Source organism: Periophthalmus magnuspinnatus, chromosome 5 (assembly GCF_009829125.3).
Source record: "Periophthalmus magnuspinnatus isolate fPerMag1 chromosome 5, fPerMag1.2.pri, whole genome shotgun sequence".
Taxonomy (NCBI): Eukaryota; Metazoa; Chordata; class Actinopteri; order Gobiiformes; family Gobiidae; genus Periophthalmus; species Periophthalmus magnuspinnatus.
This window is the reverse complement of record NC_047130.1, coordinates 20,706,994-20,724,426: the sequence shown is the minus strand read 5'-3', so window position 1 is coordinate 20,724,426 and position 17,433 is coordinate 20,706,994. Positions and strand designations below refer to the sequence as shown.

At 40.2% G+C, this 17,433-nt stretch overlaps 2 protein-coding genes across 2 annotated transcripts; one reads left to right on the top strand and one right to left on the bottom strand.

Annotated features, from left to right (window-relative positions):
* The first annotated feature begins 1,208 nt into the window (after nt 1-1,208).
* Nucleotides 1,209-3,215, top strand: ghrl (ghrelin/obestatin prepropeptide). The gene is made up of 3 exons (XM_033966897.1): nt 1,209-1,360; nt 2,209-2,283; nt 2,867-3,215. The coding sequence occupies exons 1-3, from the start codon at nt 1,247-1,249 to the stop codon at nt 2,990-2,992; spliced, it is 315 nt and encodes a 104-aa protein (XP_033822788.1). The 5' UTR covers nt 1,209-1,246; the 3' UTR covers nt 2,993-3,215.
* A 4,955-nt stretch (nt 3,216-8,170) lies between these two features.
* tatdn2 (TatD DNase domain containing 2) lies at nt 8,171-17,433 on the bottom strand. The gene is made up of 7 exons (XM_033967250.2): nt 17,237-17,433; nt 15,723-16,014; nt 14,919-15,269; nt 12,824-13,678; nt 12,067-12,194; nt 9,525-9,708; nt 8,171-8,577 (listed from the first exon to the last, which is right to left on the bottom strand). The coding sequence occupies exons 2-7, from the start codon at nt 16,002-16,004 to the stop codon at nt 8,437-8,439; spliced, it is 1,941 nt and encodes a 646-aa protein (XP_033823141.1). The 5' UTR covers nt 16,005-16,014; nt 17,237-17,433; the 3' UTR covers nt 8,171-8,436.

Below are 17,433 nucleotides of genomic sequence, written 5' to 3'. Positions count from 1 at the left end.
CACAAGTTAACTTAGGCCTGGGACAAAAATATAAGACCTATCTCTCACCAGTTTGTTTGTTACAGAAGTTATTATGTTATTATGTAGAGGTTTTTTAGCAGTAAACTGATAAGTACTAAATCTATGGTAATTTATAATATAAAATTGAAAAACTAAATATTGAAAATGTGTAATATTACTGTTAAAATTTTATAGTAACTTTTAGTGTTTCTGTGAAAAAGTTTTTGATGTTTCTATATTGCTTTGCAGGTTTTCTAAACTAGCAGTAAATGGATCTGCTTATGGTCAACAAAAATGATCTGAGGGCTGCATTTGGCATGGTTTGAACATGCCTGATCTATATGGAAGAATGCATTACAAGCAATTATATTTTGCAAATATTATCACATATAGATTGTGTCAAAAAGACTATCCAATTTAAATTTTACAGTTTTAAAAATGGGGTTGTAGGCCTATTTTAGTTAAAAATCATATTAATTCATATATTACGCAAAATTGACTCTTGTAAGCTTTAAGCCACGTTATAATGCTCTAACCTCATCAAATACATATCTAGTGTTGGGTTTTGTTTCATTCACACATTTGAGTAACCCTTTCATTATTAGCATGCCTACATCCCCAAAGCTCTAAATACTTTGTGATGTCATGAAGTTGTAATTTTCAATTGTTTAGTATAGATTGGCAATTCCAGGGCTGGAATCATCCAAAAGATTGTAGTGAAGGTGTATGGACTTTAAAAACACAGAGGAGCACTTCCTGTATTACCATATGATGATATCACAAGGTGGAGCAGAGTGTTTTCAGCTTGAGAGAAGAACTCCTAAATTTGCCAGATTTGTGTGTCAAACATGTGTGAATGAAACAAAACACAACTCCAGGTATGTTTGTGATGAGGAAACAACATTATAACAGTGTAATATGGGCCCTTTAAGTAAACATTATCAAAAGTACTATTGCTGCCATCTGTAAACCAATTTTGTCAAAGCAACTTGTTTTCCATGATTATCTCTATGGCAGGTTTGCTTTTAGTCAATGTTCCCTCAGTACAGAAATATTCCTCGTCTGTTATCAGTTGAAAAACATTTGAACAGTCCAGTGCAACCAAGAAGACAACGATCCTGTATTTGCCATGTTAATATGAAGAATTGTCACTCTACCTCATATCAAGCCAGTTCAGACCTATATAATCAGCCTGTGCCATTGCAAATTGAGTCTTCGTTGTGTGTTTGAAGAGTAGAGATCCACCATGTTTCTGCAGAGAAGCACTTACCTCGTAGCCTTTTTGCTTTGCTCTTTGAGTGTTTGGTGCAAAATGGCATCTGCAGGATCCAGCTATCTCAGCCCTTCACACAAACCTCAGGTATGGATGAAGATATTGTAATGATCTAATTTTGTGTTTGTGAGTTTGTGTTTAGTTCAGGGTTGACACGCTTTGTTTAACTGTTTATGTGTTCTGGTTAATGTAAATGCTTTTGTATGTGACACTTTGTTGCTATGCTGACAAGTTGATGTGAAGGTTCTTTTGGTCAGTTACGGGTCTGTTTTGGAGACTGGCTCTAGTGAGTTCAGACTGCTGTTGTTTTGCTCTTGTTTTGGTGTGTGATATGGCCTACAGTTGCCCTTGTGTTCAGAAAATAAACAACTAGAAGAAATTCTGTGAGTTTTCTTATATCAGAACGCTACAATATTTTACAAAATCTATACTCTGAATAAAATATAAAAATGCTTCATGCTGCATTAAAATATTCAATAAGTACAAAAAATTGAATGTACAAATTAATGCCACCCATCTTCTGTGCTGAAGATAAACTGACTGAGAAGTGCAAAATTAATGTATAAAAAGTGTGTTGTAAATGTTATTATATATACCATAGGAAACTTAGTGATATTTAATGATATTTAATTACGTGGGCTAATACAATTTATTGTTTTGCTTGGAATATTCCACAGTGTGGCATTAAATTAATTTCATTATGGGGGTTATTATAGCTCAACAAATTCTAGCAAAACATACATCCTTACTGTGAGTGGGCTCGCCTCTCCATAGATTTGGCATATAACTGTCTCCAAGGAGATAAGTTTTATGCCATACTGTGGGACATTCCAATCAAATCAATATCATCATTTCAAATCAATCATTTCCATTTAGACAAGCAGGTGGTCAACCCCCACTATAAAAGTTACATATTATTTATGTTCATGTCATAGATGAGGGTGAAATCCAGAGTTGGCCGTCAAACCAGTGAAGGACCTGGTCAGCCCACATCAGACAACAGCTATCAAGTGAGTAGAAGCATCCGGGCATTTATACAATCTGCTGATCATGGGGTGTCATTTAAAGAGCCCATATTACACTTTTCTCTGATCTATGTTGTAATGTTTTTTCATCATCAAAAACAAACCTGGAGTTGTGTTTTGTTTCATTCACACATGTTTAACACACAAACCTGCACATTTAGAGTTCTGCTCTCAATCCCTGCTCCACTTTGTGATGTCCTGTGGTACTACAAAAAGTGCTGCACTGTTTTTAAACTGTATATACTTTCATTATAATCATTTGAATAATTACAGCCCTGGAATTGCCAATGTTTACTGAACTACACTTAAAAAAGCTGTTAACTTGAAAACTACCACTTCATGACATCACAAGAAGGAACAATTTTAGCTCTAGACAAACTAATATTAAAGTGTTACAAACGTGTGAATGAAACAAAACACAACAGCAGGTATGTTTTTGATGAGATAACAGCATTATAACATGCCTGAAAGCTCATAAGAGTCAATCCTGTGTAATATAGGACCTTTGAACATATATTTTTCTAACGTGAACTTAACTATTAACTTAACTTAATTATTTTGTGCACAGGTATCTGCTCCATTTGCGCTCGACTTCACTTTTAATGAACAGGATTTTGACGATTATGCAGCCATTGTTCAGCGCATCCTTAAAAATCTGCTCGGAGACACACCGCCTCCAGGTCCAAACAACTGATGAATATGTCAACAATGCTCTTCATTCATTTCATCTACCTTTTCTGATTTTATTGATTTATTGATAATTCTGAAATGAAATGTGTCACCTCAAAATACTTTCCAATCAAAAAGGTAAATTAATCATTGTGTCAGCCTAGATTAGCACCTATTGGCTTCTGTCACTGTCAAAATCATGTAAAGATGTGTGTTGTGTGATAGTAAAGCATTAAAATCTGTGTTAAGCAGCACAAATGAGTAATCTTATTTTTTTTTATCTTTTGGAGTACAGTGGTCCCTCATTTCTCACCAGGGTTACATTCTAAAAATAACCCGCAATAGGTGAAATCTGTAGTTAGCTTTATTTTATTTTTTTACAATTAAATATGTTTTAAGAATGTAAAACCCCTCACCACACACTTTATACACTTTTCTCAGACAGGCATTAACATTTTCTCACATTGAATCGCTCATTTTAAAGACACCATATTGCCGATCAATCCCTGTTTTCACCGCATACACACCTGCATACACCATGGATCTATTAAAACAGGCACACCCAAAGTCTGGCCCGGGGGCCAATTGCGGCCCGTGTACAAATTTCCACTGGCCCCAGCATCTGGAATAAAAATAATTATGTGGCCCGTTGGCACTGTTGACCAGTGTAAAATACACATGTTCAAGCTCAGTGACTTTTATCGCCAACTGGATAAAGACAAGTTTAAAGAAATTTAAACCTTTGCTAAGAAAATGCTGAGTTTGTTTGTTTATATAGAAGACATTCTTGGTTATGAACTTTAACAAGAACTGTGTGAGGACAAATCTAACTGACTCTAACCTGTGTGACACTTTGCGCATCAAAACCACTGTCTTTGAGCCAGACCTGGTTTATTTACTATACTCCAGATCTCTGTGTCACCCTTCATATTAGCGCAGGCAAGTCATTTGTTCTCCTTCTGAGGTGAATAAATCCTAAAATCTCAGTGAATTTATTTTATTGTGATTATCAAAACCACAGTTTAAATGTTTACTTTTTTTTTACATTAATTTTGTTTTTGAAAGTTGAAAGCCATTTGCAATAAAAAGAAAAAAACAACAACAATTAAATAATTCATTTGCAGTTAATATTAATGGTTCAAAGAATGATCAGGCCGAATGGTCGGCCCCCAAACACTTTCACCTCACCAAATCTGGCCCTCTTTGTAAAAAGTTTGGACACCCGTGTATTAAAATAACAATAATGGCATACACCCACTGCTATGTACTTACTTCGTTCTTCAATTTTATTTTCTCAATCAGTGATACTCGTAGGATTCGGAAGTCGCGTAGTCATTTTGGTACAAATGAAAAAAATAAATAAATCTGCTCCTTGCTAGTGTGATGTGCAGCTATCCATTGGAGCGAGCCTACAGCCACGCGGCCCTTTGTCATGATGACGTTTACGGCAACGTCAGCTCCCATTGGACACCACAGTTTCCTAACACGGAAGTTACCTTTTTTTTTTTTTTTTTTGTAATTACAAAAAAGGCAAAATACAAACAAAAGACAATATATATCAAAGGTTCGAAAAAAACTACAATAAATAAAAAACGGGGCATATGTTTCTACTTAAAAGAAATAACAAAATAAAAATACATGGGGAAGGTAGCGAACGTTCTTTTATTAAATCGTTTTAGATGAATATTGCGATTTTAAACTATGATATAATGGTCCATGAGTGTCATAGATTATAACTATATAGCAGATAGCAGTACAATAGGAAGAGGAAAGAAAGGTTTCATGATGCCCTTGATAAACATCCACAGTATTACTCCAGATGTATCCAGACATCCGGTTCTAATAAAGAAAGTGGGTCAAAGCAAGTAGCATGTCTCATTCATTGTACAGATAACCGTTTTACATATATTTCTGTCCTGAGATGTCTTTATTATCTGCAATATACATCATCTGTACCAATGATGAATAGTGACTTTCAAGGACGGGGCTAATGGGAAATGTGCATTAAACTTGTCAAAAGCTGAAGCAAAAATGTCCCCATGTTTATCTATAACCTCTCAGTGGCTTCGTCGACAAATAAGTCACTCAAAACCTTCAAATAAATAAAAAGCACCACAAAGATTGAAGCCATTACTCCGTAATGCTTTTAGAGCCAGCAACATCACGCTACACGCCAGTGCAGAGGAGTCCTAAAGCACTTTTCATGTTTTTTCATTCATTCATTTTTTTTTTTTTGTTTTTGTTTAAATTGATCATTGCTATGGCAGCCGTTGTCATATTTCATCAATCTCACCCGTGGATAGTAGAGATTAAGATTGTGTCATCATACCTCAAAGAATTTTCAGTTATGCCTAATGTTATAGATAGTAAATACTTCACATTCAAATGTATTGACTTATGTTGTGATGGGCGGGAATTAATTTCAATGGAGGATTAAGAAAAGTTTTGCCTCTAAAATAGTATAGTAAGTTTACTTGTGTAAAAATTTAAATGTTAAATGTTTTTGTGCACCAAATCAACAACATTTGTTTTTTTCGTTGGCTTGAAAAGGGCTTCTGAGTGTATCCAATCCAATCCAACTTTATTTCTAATGCACTTTAAAAGCAAGTTGACCAGAGGGCAGTACACAAGTCATTTTAAAAACACAGATAAATGACAGACATACAAATAAATAACTACAAACTGTACACTATACAAGTCAACATATCAATGAAAAGCTAAAAAGAAAAAGTGCGTTTTAAGAGCCGATTTAAAAGTAGAAAGTGACTCAGCCTGTCTAAGGTGCAGGAGCAATGCGTTCCACAGTTTGGGACCAGCCACAGAGAAGGTACGGTCCCCTCGAAGTTTCCTCCTGGTTTTTGGGACCACTAAGAGTGAAAGATCTGCAGACCTGAGTGAGCGAGCAGGAGCATAGGGTTGAAGCAGGTCAGACAGATACTGTGGAGCGAGGCCGTGGAGGCATTTAAAGACAAACAAAAGGATTTTAAAATCAATTCGATTAGAGACAGGGAGCCAATGTAAGGACATCAAAACAGGTGTAATGTGTTCTCGTTTTTTGTACCAGTTAAAAGGCGAGCAGCTGCGTTTTGAACAAGTTGAAGCTGCGCAAGAGAAGTTTGTTTTAGACCAATATAAAGAGCATTACAGTAATCCAAACGATTAGAGATAAAAGCATGAATTAAAATCTCAAAATGATGCTGTGAAAGGACAGGTTTGACTTTCACAAGTTGACGAATTTGCAAAAGCTAGTTTTGACAATAGCGCTAATCTGGACATCAAGTTTTAAATAATTATCCAGCCTCACACCAAGATTTGTCACCACAGGTTTTCACATATTGAGCAAGAGAGCCGAGATCAGTACTAAAGGTGTTTGCCTCACTAGGCCCAAACACTACAATTTCAGTTATTTTGTCATTTAAGAACAACAAGTTTAAAGATATCCAATTTTTGATTTCGTCAACAGTCTGAGTGTTTTGGCACTGTAGGAATTTTCCTGCTTAAGTGGTATGTAAATTTGTGTATCATCCGCATAAAAATGAAATGAAATGCCATGTTTGTGAAAAATTGACCCGAGAGGGAGGAGATACAAAGAGAAAATAAGTGGCCCAAGAATAGGGCCTTGGGGTACTCCACAAGTGAGAGGGGCAGAAGCAGAAGATTCAGTGGACGCAATGTGGACACAGAATTGTCTATCTGTTAGGTAAGACTTAAACCATTCGAGTGCGCGCCCTTGTATACCAACACAATGCTGCAGTCGTGACAGGAGGATCTGGTGGTCTACTGTGTGAAATGCCGCAGTCAGAGCTAGAAGTACCAAAATGACACTATGTCCACAATCAGTAGCCACAAAAATGTCATTAAAAACCCTCAGTAATGTGGTCTCAGTACTATGTCGAGATCTGAAGCCAGACTGAAACACTTCCAGAATGTCATGACCCTCTAGATAATCTTTCAGCTGACAGTAAATAATCTTTTCTAAGATTTTCGAAATAAAAGGAAGCTTTGATATGGGTCTTATAGAACGTATTTACGGTCAAGATAGTCCTATACGTTTAGGTTTACTTTTACTGTATATTCACATCAAACTGAAATGACTTGTTTTTACTTCTAAAATTATTGTAATTATTTCCGAGTTCATTCCCTGACACTTATCGATTAACCAAAAATCCATCCATCCATTTTCTTCTGCTTATCCGGGGCCGGGTCGCGGGGGCAGGAGTCTAAGCAGGGACTCCCAGACTTCCCTCACCCCGGACACGACCTCCACCTCTTCCGGTGGGACCTCAAGGCGTTCCCAGGCCGGCCAAGAGACATAGTCTCTCCAGCGTATCCTGGGTCGTCCCCAGGGCCTCCTCCCAGTGGGACATGCCCAGAACACCTCCCTAGGGAGGCGTCCAGGAGGCATCCTGAGCAGATGACCGAGCCACCTCAGCTGTTTCCTCTCGACGTGTAGGAGCAGTGGCTCTACTCCGAGCTCCTCCTGTGTGACTGAGCTCCTCACCCTATCCCTAAGGGTGCGCCCGGCCACCCTACGGAGGAAACCCATTTCAGCCGCTTGTATCCGCGACCTTGTCCTTTCGGTCATTACCCAGAGCTCATGACCATAGGTGAGGGTAGGAACGTAGATTGACCGGTAAATCGAGAGTTTGACTTTGGACTCAGCTGCTTCTTTACCACAAGCGACCGCATCCCCCCCAGTGAGGTGACATTCCATGTCCCCAGAGCTAATCTCCATGTCCGGAGATTCGGTCGTCGAGGCCCCCGCCTACCGCAGGTGGTGGGTCCACAGGAGGACGGCCCCACGTTGTTCCTTCGGGCAGGCCTGGGGTGGGCCGAGCACCCACCCCAGGCCTGGCTCCAGGGTGGGGCCCCAGTAAGGCCAGTCCAACCAACTGGCCTTGTTGGTTTCCTCTTCATGTTGGGCTTCTGAACCGCTCTTAGTCAGACCCGTCTCCCAGGACCTGTTTGCCATTGGTGACCCTACCTGGGGCATGAAGCCCACGACAACATAGCTCCCAGGATCATTCGGGTGCTCAAACCCCTCCACCAGGTTAAGGTGGCGGTTCGGGGAGGGGTAACCAAAAATAAATAAAATTCAAATTTCTTCGTATGTTGTTTGCTCTCGTCTTGTCAACTGATTTTATAGAGTAATATTATTCTGAAGAATTAGTTCTCAATGCAATAATGACAAGAAAAAAGCTTTCACTTTCTTAACTGTATTAAATTGATCAATCTTTCACAGCAGCCATGCAAGACAAACCAGAACACCACAGGCATGAGCATAAAACTAGACATCACTTTTTTAACATCAGGACAATTATATACAAAATACCAATTAAGACAGTTTTTCAATATCAACTTGTTAAAATTATAATGGATGCACATCAACAGAATAGAGGAAACAAGTGCATTAAAACAAAATCGTACATAAAATATCATGGGGGGGGGGGTTGGAATATAGATTCCGGGTTAGATTCCGTAGAGTTGCCGCGTGTTTTGCCGAATGGTGCTGAGAACCGTGGACATGGCCTCTCCCTTCAGAAGGCTGATCTCCTGCAGAGTGTGAATGCCCATCCCAGGGTGAGAGAAGCGGCACACATTTTTACTCACCTGGAACATGATAGAAGTGCACAATGTTTATATTATTGATACAATATATTGTACTGGTAAAATGGCAAGATCATTTCGGTTTCAATTAATTTGTTAGATTTAGGATAAGGAAGATCATGGTTTAAACAGAAATAAAATAAATAAACAATGGATATAAGTTATAATACAAAGACATTTTAGATTTTCACCAAGTAACTTTTTGGTGCGGTGGCAACATGAATTTACACAGCGAGTTAGTCACCTCTCCACAGATCTGACCTGTAAATTGGCCTTGTGGAGTCACTTGCTTGTCATGAAGATAGAAAAAGTAAATGCAATACTGTGATGCAAAAAATGCCATCACTAAATGCGAATTGGTTCTCATTTCAAAACGTTTTACCCGATTAAATTAAAAAATCTCTGCACCATTTACTTAAAATAATGTATTAATAGTGTATTCAGCTGTAAAATGTAGTCTATATAATATTGGTGGCAAAATTATGAATAAATAGGGCGACAGTAGCTCAGTTGGTAAAGTGTTTGTCCACTGATCCATTGAAGGTTGGTGGTTCGATTCCTGCTCTCTACATAAACATCAATATTTGAGCGGTCAAATCCACTGACCCACAGGTTAAAGGTGCGACTCCAGTTCCCACAAATGAATGGTGTCATTGTGTCCTTGGGCAAGACACTTAACCCACCTTGCCCCCAGTGACTGCTTACATTGGTGTATGAATGTGTGCGAATGGGTGAGGAGTTCCTTTATTTAAAGTGCTTTGAGTGCCCTGAAGGTGGAAGTTTGCTATATAAAAATGACTATTTATCATAAAAACGTATTAGGAAACAGTGTGTAAAAGCTGTAATTAATCCAGATATGTTATTGATATTAAATTCTAAGAATGCATTTAACTCCATTGTCTTTTTGAAAGGCAGGGTTAGTGAGTGCGTGTGTGCCTAGAGCAGTGCACCTGTCTGGGAAGGAAGTACGGCGCATCGGTCTCCAGGATGATGCGTTCAAGTGGGATCTTTCGGACTGAGTTTCGGGCATCGGTGGCGCTGGAGTATGTGATGAGTGACGTGAAGCCAACGTACAGGTTTGGAAACTCCTCCAGGAACGGCTCAATCACAGGGTAATCACTGGTGAGACAGTGTCTGGAAGAAGTAAGGAAAAAAGTAAAATTAGTTCAACGTCACAAAATTTTTAAATAACTGGAAGCCTTTTGTGCAGGAGTCATCATATTGTTAGAAACCATGTGAAATATGCGATCTTGAAACATCAAACTACCTACTTTGTGAGCCCTGTTGTTATGGGTATAAGAATGAATGCATACAAAATTAATTGCAATGACTTATGTGTGTCAACAACTAGTGATAGGAGATGTATTAAAAAGTGGATAGTGTAATTTGGAGTTAAGCAAAATTATATATCCATCCATCCATTTTCTTCCGCTTATCCAGGGCCGGGTCGCGGGGGCAGCAGTCTAAGCAGGGACTCCCAGACTTCCCTCACCCCGGACACGTCCTCCAGCTCCTCCGGTGGGACCCCAAGGCGTTCCCAGGCCAGCCGAGAGACATAGTCCCTCCAGCGTGTCCTGGGTCTTCCCCGAGGCCTCCTACCGGTGGGACATGCCCAGAACACCTCCCTAGGGAGGCGTCCAGGAGGCATCCTGAGCAGATGCCCGAGCCACCTCAGCTGGTTCCTCTCAACGTGTAGGAGCAGCGGCTCTACTCCAAGCTCCTCCCGTGTGACCGAGCTCCTCACCCTATCCCTAAGGGTACGCCCGGCCACTCTGCGGAGGAAGCCCATTTCAGCCGCTTGTATCCGCGATCTTGTCCTTTCGGTCATTACCCAGAGCTCATGACCATAGGTGAGGGTAGGAACGTAGATTGACCGGTAAATCGAGAGCTTCGCCTTCCGGCTCAGCTCCTTCTTTACCACAACGGACCGATACAGCGACCGCATCACTGCAGACGCTGCACTGATCCGCCTGTCAATCTCCCGCTCCATCCTTCCCTCACTCGTAAACAAGACCCCGAGAGACTTGAACTCCTCCACTTGGGGCAGAGACTCACCACCCACCCGGAGAGAGCAAACCACCTTTTTCCGGTCGAGAACCATGGCCTCGGATTTGGAGGAGCTGATTCTCATCCCAGCCGCTTCACACTCGGCTGCAAACCGCCCCAGTGCCTGCTGCAGGTCCTGGCTCGAAGAAGCCATCAGGACAACATCATCTGCAAACAGCAGAGATGAAATCCTGTGGTTCCCAAACCAGACCCCCTCCGGCCCCTGGCTGCGCCTAGAAATTCTGTCCATAAATATAATGAACAGAACCGGTGACAAAGGGCAGCCCTGGCGGAGTCCAACATGCACCGGGAACAGGTCTGACTTACTGCCGGCAATGCGAACACAGCTCCTGCTCCGGTCATACAGGGACCGGACAGCCCTTAGCAAAGAGCCCCGGACCCCATACTCCTAGAGCACCCCCCAAAGGACACCACGAGGGACACGGTCGAATCCTTCTCCAGATCCACAAAACACATGTGGACTGGTTGGGCATACTCCCATGAGCCCTCGAGGACCCGATGGAGAGTATAGAGCTGGTCCAGTGTTCCACGACCAGGACGAAAACCACACTGCTCCTCCTGAATCCGAGGTTCGACTATCGGTCGGATTCTCCTCTCCAGTACCCTGGAATAGACCTTACCGGGAAGGCTGAGGAGTGTGATTCCCCTGTAATTGGAACACACCCTCCGGTCCCCCTTCTTATACAGAGGGTTAAAATTCTATAATCAAATATATTGCCTAAAATACAAAAGAATAACAAAAGCAGACTTAATCAGAAACTTGGGGCATAATCTTTCAAATAAGTACTCATGTGATCGTTTTTGTTTCCATGTGTCCCACCAGGAGGAAACCCCAGGGGAGACCCAGAACACACCAAAGGACTACGTCTCTCGGCTGGCCTGGGAACACCCTGGAGTCCCACCAAAGAAGCTAGAGGAAGTCTAGGGTGGGTGGGGGGAGTTTGGTCCCTGCTTGGAGTGCTGCCCCTATGACCTGGCCCCGGATAAGCGGAAGAAAATGGATGGCTGGATAGATGGACATTGTTTCCACAATATTGTCTGAATATTGTCAAAAAAAGTGTTGGTAAATAATAAAACAGTAGTAGTAGCAGTCTAGCATCGTCTTAGTTTGGGGATAAAATGATAAACTTCATAAAAAAATTACATGCTCACATCAATCTTTAAATATTTTTTTTTTATTTTTGTTGAAAACTCATTTGTTTCCCACTCAGCTAATGTTAAAAGCCAGTTGAATCTTGTATTGTATTTGTATTGTTCCATTGTGTTTTTGCATGTTCAGTTTTATAAGATTTCACTTTATATTGCCTTAGTACAGCACTTTGAGCAGCTATATTTTTTAAATATGCTATATAAAAAAGTTTGACTTGACTAATGATTTAAGTCTTGCAGTAAAGGCTTAAGCACACGTGTAATGCAGTGTCAGACCGGTGGATCTTGTAGTCTCGGGGGACACACTTCTTGAGGATCTGCAGCAGGTCGTCGTCAGCATCTCGACAGTGAATCACCAGAGGCTTATTCATCGCCACAGCCAGATTCAGCTGACGTTCCAGCACCTGAAACACAATATGAAAATGGCTATATAGGAGTCAGAGTAGCTCAGTCGGTAGAGTCCACTGATCCAATGGTTGGCAGGTCGAATCCTGCTCTTAACATAACCATCATTGGTTGAGCAGTCAGATCCACTGATTCACAGGTTGGCGGGGTGATTTCAGCTCCCACAAATGAATGTCCTTGGGCAAGACACTTAACCCATCTCGCTCCCAGTGTATGGGTGAGTGGTTCCTTGATGTAAAGTGCTTTGAGTGCCTTGAAGGTGAAAAAGCGCTGTATAAAAATGTGACCATTTATCATGTCCATGGGGAAATAAAATCAATTTCTAGAAAGGTTATTGCAATATTTCCAAACTGATTAAACTGCAGTAAAATTGTATTTAAAAAAAAAACAAAACTAAGGCTGCAGATAATTTTAGAAGTTGACTAGTCTAGAAATTGATCTTTTTTGACATTTTGATAAGATAATGTGGCCATCTTTGTTGTAAAAAGTCTTTTAACGTGTGTTGTAGAATCTCTACAGTTCAGATAACGATTACGATAATTTAATAGTCAACTAGCGAATATTCTAATTATGCTTTGCAGCCCTAATGACAATCAATATTTGACTCCTGCACCGCTCTAATTGGTACCTTCTTCTGCTGTGAAGAGTCGGTGGAGTTCTTGTGGGAATAGTCCAATCCAATCTCACCGAAGGCCACAGCTTTGGGATGTCTCATGGCTGCCAGGATGTTCCTCTCCTGGGTATTCGAATAATATTTGGCAAAATGCGGATGACACCCAAACGCACCCCAAACCATATCCTCCTCAAGAAGTCCCTCCCAAATGTCCTCCCTCACCATAACTCTGGGGTTACAGAAATCTGCGATACACCCCTCAAACTCCGCCCCAAAACTATCCCGGTACTTCCTTCGAAAACTGCCGAAACTTCCTGAAAAATGAAGTTTCCCATAGAGCATGTCCAAGTGGCAGTGGGTATCCAGGAAACCGGTGCCACTATGCACTGTGGGATATGTAGTCTGCTCTGGCTCGGGCCCCATAGACCACCTTCTTTTAGGGGTGCTGGACTGGGTAAAGGAGTAAGGAGGGTAGTGAGCAGATATGCCGACATCTGATTGTCTTCGGGATTTGAGAACTTGTTTGGTTGAGTGCACGGGAAGCGCAAATGGATCTGCAAATGTTACAACTTGAGTTTGTGTTTTGTCTGTCGCAGTTCTTGTGGCATTTGACAAGTTTGACAAAGGTTTGACTTGCTGTTTGTAGGAAAAGATGACTGTTCTTTCTGGTGTCTCCCAGTTTTTCGATGCAGTTGGACTTTGATTCGTGGACAGAAAACTTTCCCTTGCTTGATTAGAATCTTCTTTCTCAGTATTGAGTGAAAAACAACAATCTGTGAATTGCACTGGTTCCTGAGATGGGAATGAATCATGACCTTCAATGGGTGCTTCAAATGTGCTTGGTGAACCATCCTCTTTTACCGCAAAGCTCTAAAAAGAGAAAAATAAAGTCAGTGAAGGATACAAGTACAACTGAGTGGCTGTAAAAGAACACAGCCTTTCATAAATGGTGCTCAAAATAAAATACATCTTTCAAGGGAAAACACATTTGATGCTTTTAAAAATGTCCTGGGTATAGCTTGTACTGGTGGAGTTTAGCACTTTTGCCGGATGTGTAATGCACTGGATAAACATCATGTTTAGGGCTGCAACAAAAAGATAAAGCTGATGTGAATCTGCCTGAGGAAAACATTTACATTTGACTAAAGGGTGTTTATCAAAAACACAAACTGTACCCATTTCCTGTGTCATTTGTTTGTAATTCCTGACCAGTCTAAGTCATAAAACCTCTTCTCTCAGCTTATGTATAGACAAGATAATTGACTATTTCAACTATTTTAGTAGTTGATTAGTTGTGATTATTCGATTAAATTGTTGGTCCTAATCATGTTCACTGCATTTGAGGGTGAGCAAGGTTAACAATGAAAAACATTTGGAGAATGATGGAGCAGATGTATATGAGAAATATAGACTGAACAGCAGTGTGTTACATGGTTTTAACGTACCAACGAGGAGTGCATTAAAACCGTATAACTCACTGTCATGGTCACCCAAATTGAAAATAGTTCGCTTTTGAATCTTTGAGCTGTCCGTGGATGCTGAAGCCATAAGCTATTTCCATTTTAGCTGAAGCTAGTTGCTAAAATGAACTGAAGCGAAGGGATTGTTACAGGTTAAGTGTAGGCTAGCTGACTGGTAGCCTACACAATCATAAAGTACTGAAATTTAGCCCTCCTATGCTTTCAAAACATTTGTTTGTATCCACTTTATGGTTAGGTCTACCTTTTGCAATTACATTATTATGCAAGAGGGGAGCTTTTCCAGGTATGACACATTTTTATTTATACTATAATAACATTTGAGCTTTAGACATTAAAATAATTGTGAGTGACAATTTTAGACACTAACGAAATAAAATTATTTATTCAATGTGTTTTTTATTAACTTGTGTTTCATCATTTAGAAATGGGTTCATAGCAATTATCTTGCCTTATAGTTATAGTGTCAGTGGCATAAAGAAGTTTCAATATTATCCTAACGTCTATCGTGATGCAGTAATATATTGCACTTTGTTATTGTGGCAGGCCAACAATAACGTCAAAGCCAAAGTTAATTCGAGCTCTAAAACCAATTACAATGCCATTAAAACCTTCATTTGACTTTTTTTTACCCTGTTTTCAGTGTTTGCTACGGCACTTCCGTCTTCATCCTCCGAGTCTAGGACCAGCGCTGGGGGGGACCACTTTGGTACTCCTAATGCGTTTTCATTTACATCCATAGTTTCCAGCTGCACAGACACTGGGCTGGTCTCCTCTGGTCGGCATGACTCTAGCTCTTTCTTGGTGCTCTTCTTCGCCCCTGTGTTGCCAATAGCAGCCATCAGGGCATGTTTGTAGATGACTTTGGAGCCCTCCTCCGATGTCCGCTCTTTTCTTTTCAAAACAAAAGTGTAAGAAGAAGACGGGGTTTGCAGTTGGGAATTTGTATCTGATTTTTGGGGAGTTTTGTGGATGGCTGGCTCCTGCAGAATTTAAATAAAAACAAGTCAAGTGGTAGGGCAGAGACACTTTCAGAATCCCTAATTATTCATGGATCAAGAGTGATAACAAATTTTAACTGCTGCCATGGCATTTGGCAATAAAGAAATCCAATATCCATCACAATTTCTCAGTGACAAGACACTGAAACTTTTAAACAGTCAAATAAATTAAATTGGAAATGATACAACAGCATGTGTAAATTCATAATTCATTAACCTTTGGTAGCATTTTATGTTTAAGTTTAAATGTCTATATATATATATAAATGTACATACTGTGTTATATTTCACATGCCTCAGTTGTTAACACTATAAAGAAATGTGGCTTTTTTTACATTTGTGCTTTAGGTATTGATATAATTTTTTTCTTAAAATGAAACTTCAGTTCTAATCTCATATTCAGCATCTTTCATAACGATTAGTGCAGCCTTTTACCTCAGGAGATGCAAAGGCCTGAAAGCGCTTCTTGGAGAGCTTCCTGAGTTTGACTTTGGTGGAGGATGACATGTTGTCACGCTCTGGCTTTCTCTTGGGAGTAGAGAGGGTCAGGTCTCCGAAAGCAGCCGATCCCGGGGATTCTCTGATGGGGGAGGTGAAGGATGAGTCACTGGAAGATGAGGGCGTGGACGGGACATCTTTGCCCTGGAGAGAACCGGCCGGGGACACAATGGTTCGTAGCCACTTGAACTTCACTTTCTGACGGCTGCTGCTGTCCATAGTACAAGGCCTGAATGAATAAGATAAGATAAACCTTTATTTGTCCCACAATGGGAATATTACAGTATTGGTTAAGAAGACTCCTGCACACTGTCCCCCTCTTGGTTCACTTTTATTAATACAACGTTTCAGCCCCTCTGACCTTCCTCAGGACCTGAGTACCCAAACATTGTATTAATAAAAGTGAACCAAGAGTGAGACAGTGGGTGGGAATCTTGTTAACCTTTCAGTCAAGTACCTCTCTTCACACCTGTCGCCCCAGTCCGGTGTGCAGAATTTACACAGAAACAAATATTACAGTGTTGCAATGCAAAGTTCAAGAACTTATATATTTTTTGAAATACTTCAAAAAGAGTTGATTAAAAATTATACAAACTTCCAAACAAGGGTATAACAGGATATTTCTGAATTTTGTGGGTAATGCTATATTTATTATAATACTGTTAGAATATCAATATCAGGATACAAATAAAGATATACATTTTTGTCAATCACCCACCCCAATCTAGTGACGTTTGCAAAATGATACACAACAGAACAGAATAGATTTACACCATTATCGATACCCAATAACTAGAATTCAGGCACTACATTGTTTTGCCTATACACCAACAACAAATACATGTATTTTATTATCTTATTTATTAAACATACATTGCATATTTGTACTGTATGTAGACAGGACATTTGCAGGATTAATCTAAATGTTGAACAAAAGGTCAGAGACCAGAGAGTGGCACCATGTGGTACATTCAATGGGTGAACATATTTTACTATAATCAATACTTGTGACAATGCCAAACTAACTCACTGTCCCAATTTGCACTGCATAGATTAAACTAATACATTCTTATCCATTGAGGTCGCACTGAGGCTGTTGCGTCAGTTAGCTAGGAGCGGCACAATGCTTACCATACCTGTAGTTAATTGCACTCAGTAATTTGCCAAAACAAACTCAAAAACGTGCATCTTACTACGGAAAGTCAATACACTTGCATCTCACAAATGTGCAATTAGCTCATTTTAAGAGCGCCTTTATAAAATTGCAAGGTGCACCTAATAAGCCAATTAAGCGCTACCAGTGCCGCAATTAACAAGTTTACGCTAAATTCACTTTTAATCACAAAAGCATGATGGCATATTTTAGAGAATTTGTTTAGCGGCATGCTTACACCATGTGAATATGAGAGACTTTACTTAAAAAAATGAGAGATTTTGCTTTTAAACAATACCTTTTAGCGGTGCAGACGTGACACTGAGCCGAGGAGTTGGTTAGCTGTTAGCCGCGTTAGCATCGACTGCGGGCTGCGTTGGTCAAGGCACAAACAAGTGCTGTAGATTGTCAATGATTAGATTTGTCAATGCGTTTGTGCTGCGTTCTTTACATAACCATGAGGCAGATTGGAAATTTGTTAAAAATTGCTTTAAC

Excerpts from the sequence above, each read along its gene's own strand:
- ghrl (XM_033966897.1), top strand. The coding sequence starts at position 1,247 with ATGTTTCTGCAGAGAAGCACTTACCTCGTAGCCTTTTTGCTTTGCTCT. Across the intron at positions 1,361-2,208 it reads GCCCTTCACACAAACCTCAG|ATGAGGGTGAAATCCAGAGT; the intron begins GTATGGATGAAG and ends TTCATGTCATAG. Across the intron at positions 2,284-2,866 it reads CATCAGACAACAGCTATCAA|GTATCTGCTCCATTTGCGCT; the intron begins GTGAGTAGAAGC and ends TTTTGTGCACAG.
- tatdn2 (XM_033967250.2), bottom strand. The coding sequence starts at position 16,004 with ATGGACAGCAGCAGCCGTCAGAAAGTGAAGTTCAAGTGGCTACGAACC. Across the intron at positions 12,195-12,823 it reads ACTCTTCACAGCAGAAGAAG|GTGCTGGAACGTCAGCTGAA; the intron begins GTACCAATTAGA and ends ATTGTGTTTCAG. Across the intron at positions 8,578-9,524 it reads CGTACTTCCTTCCCAGACAG|GTGAGTAAAAATGTGTGCCG; the intron begins GTGCACTGCTCT and ends ATCATGTTCCAG.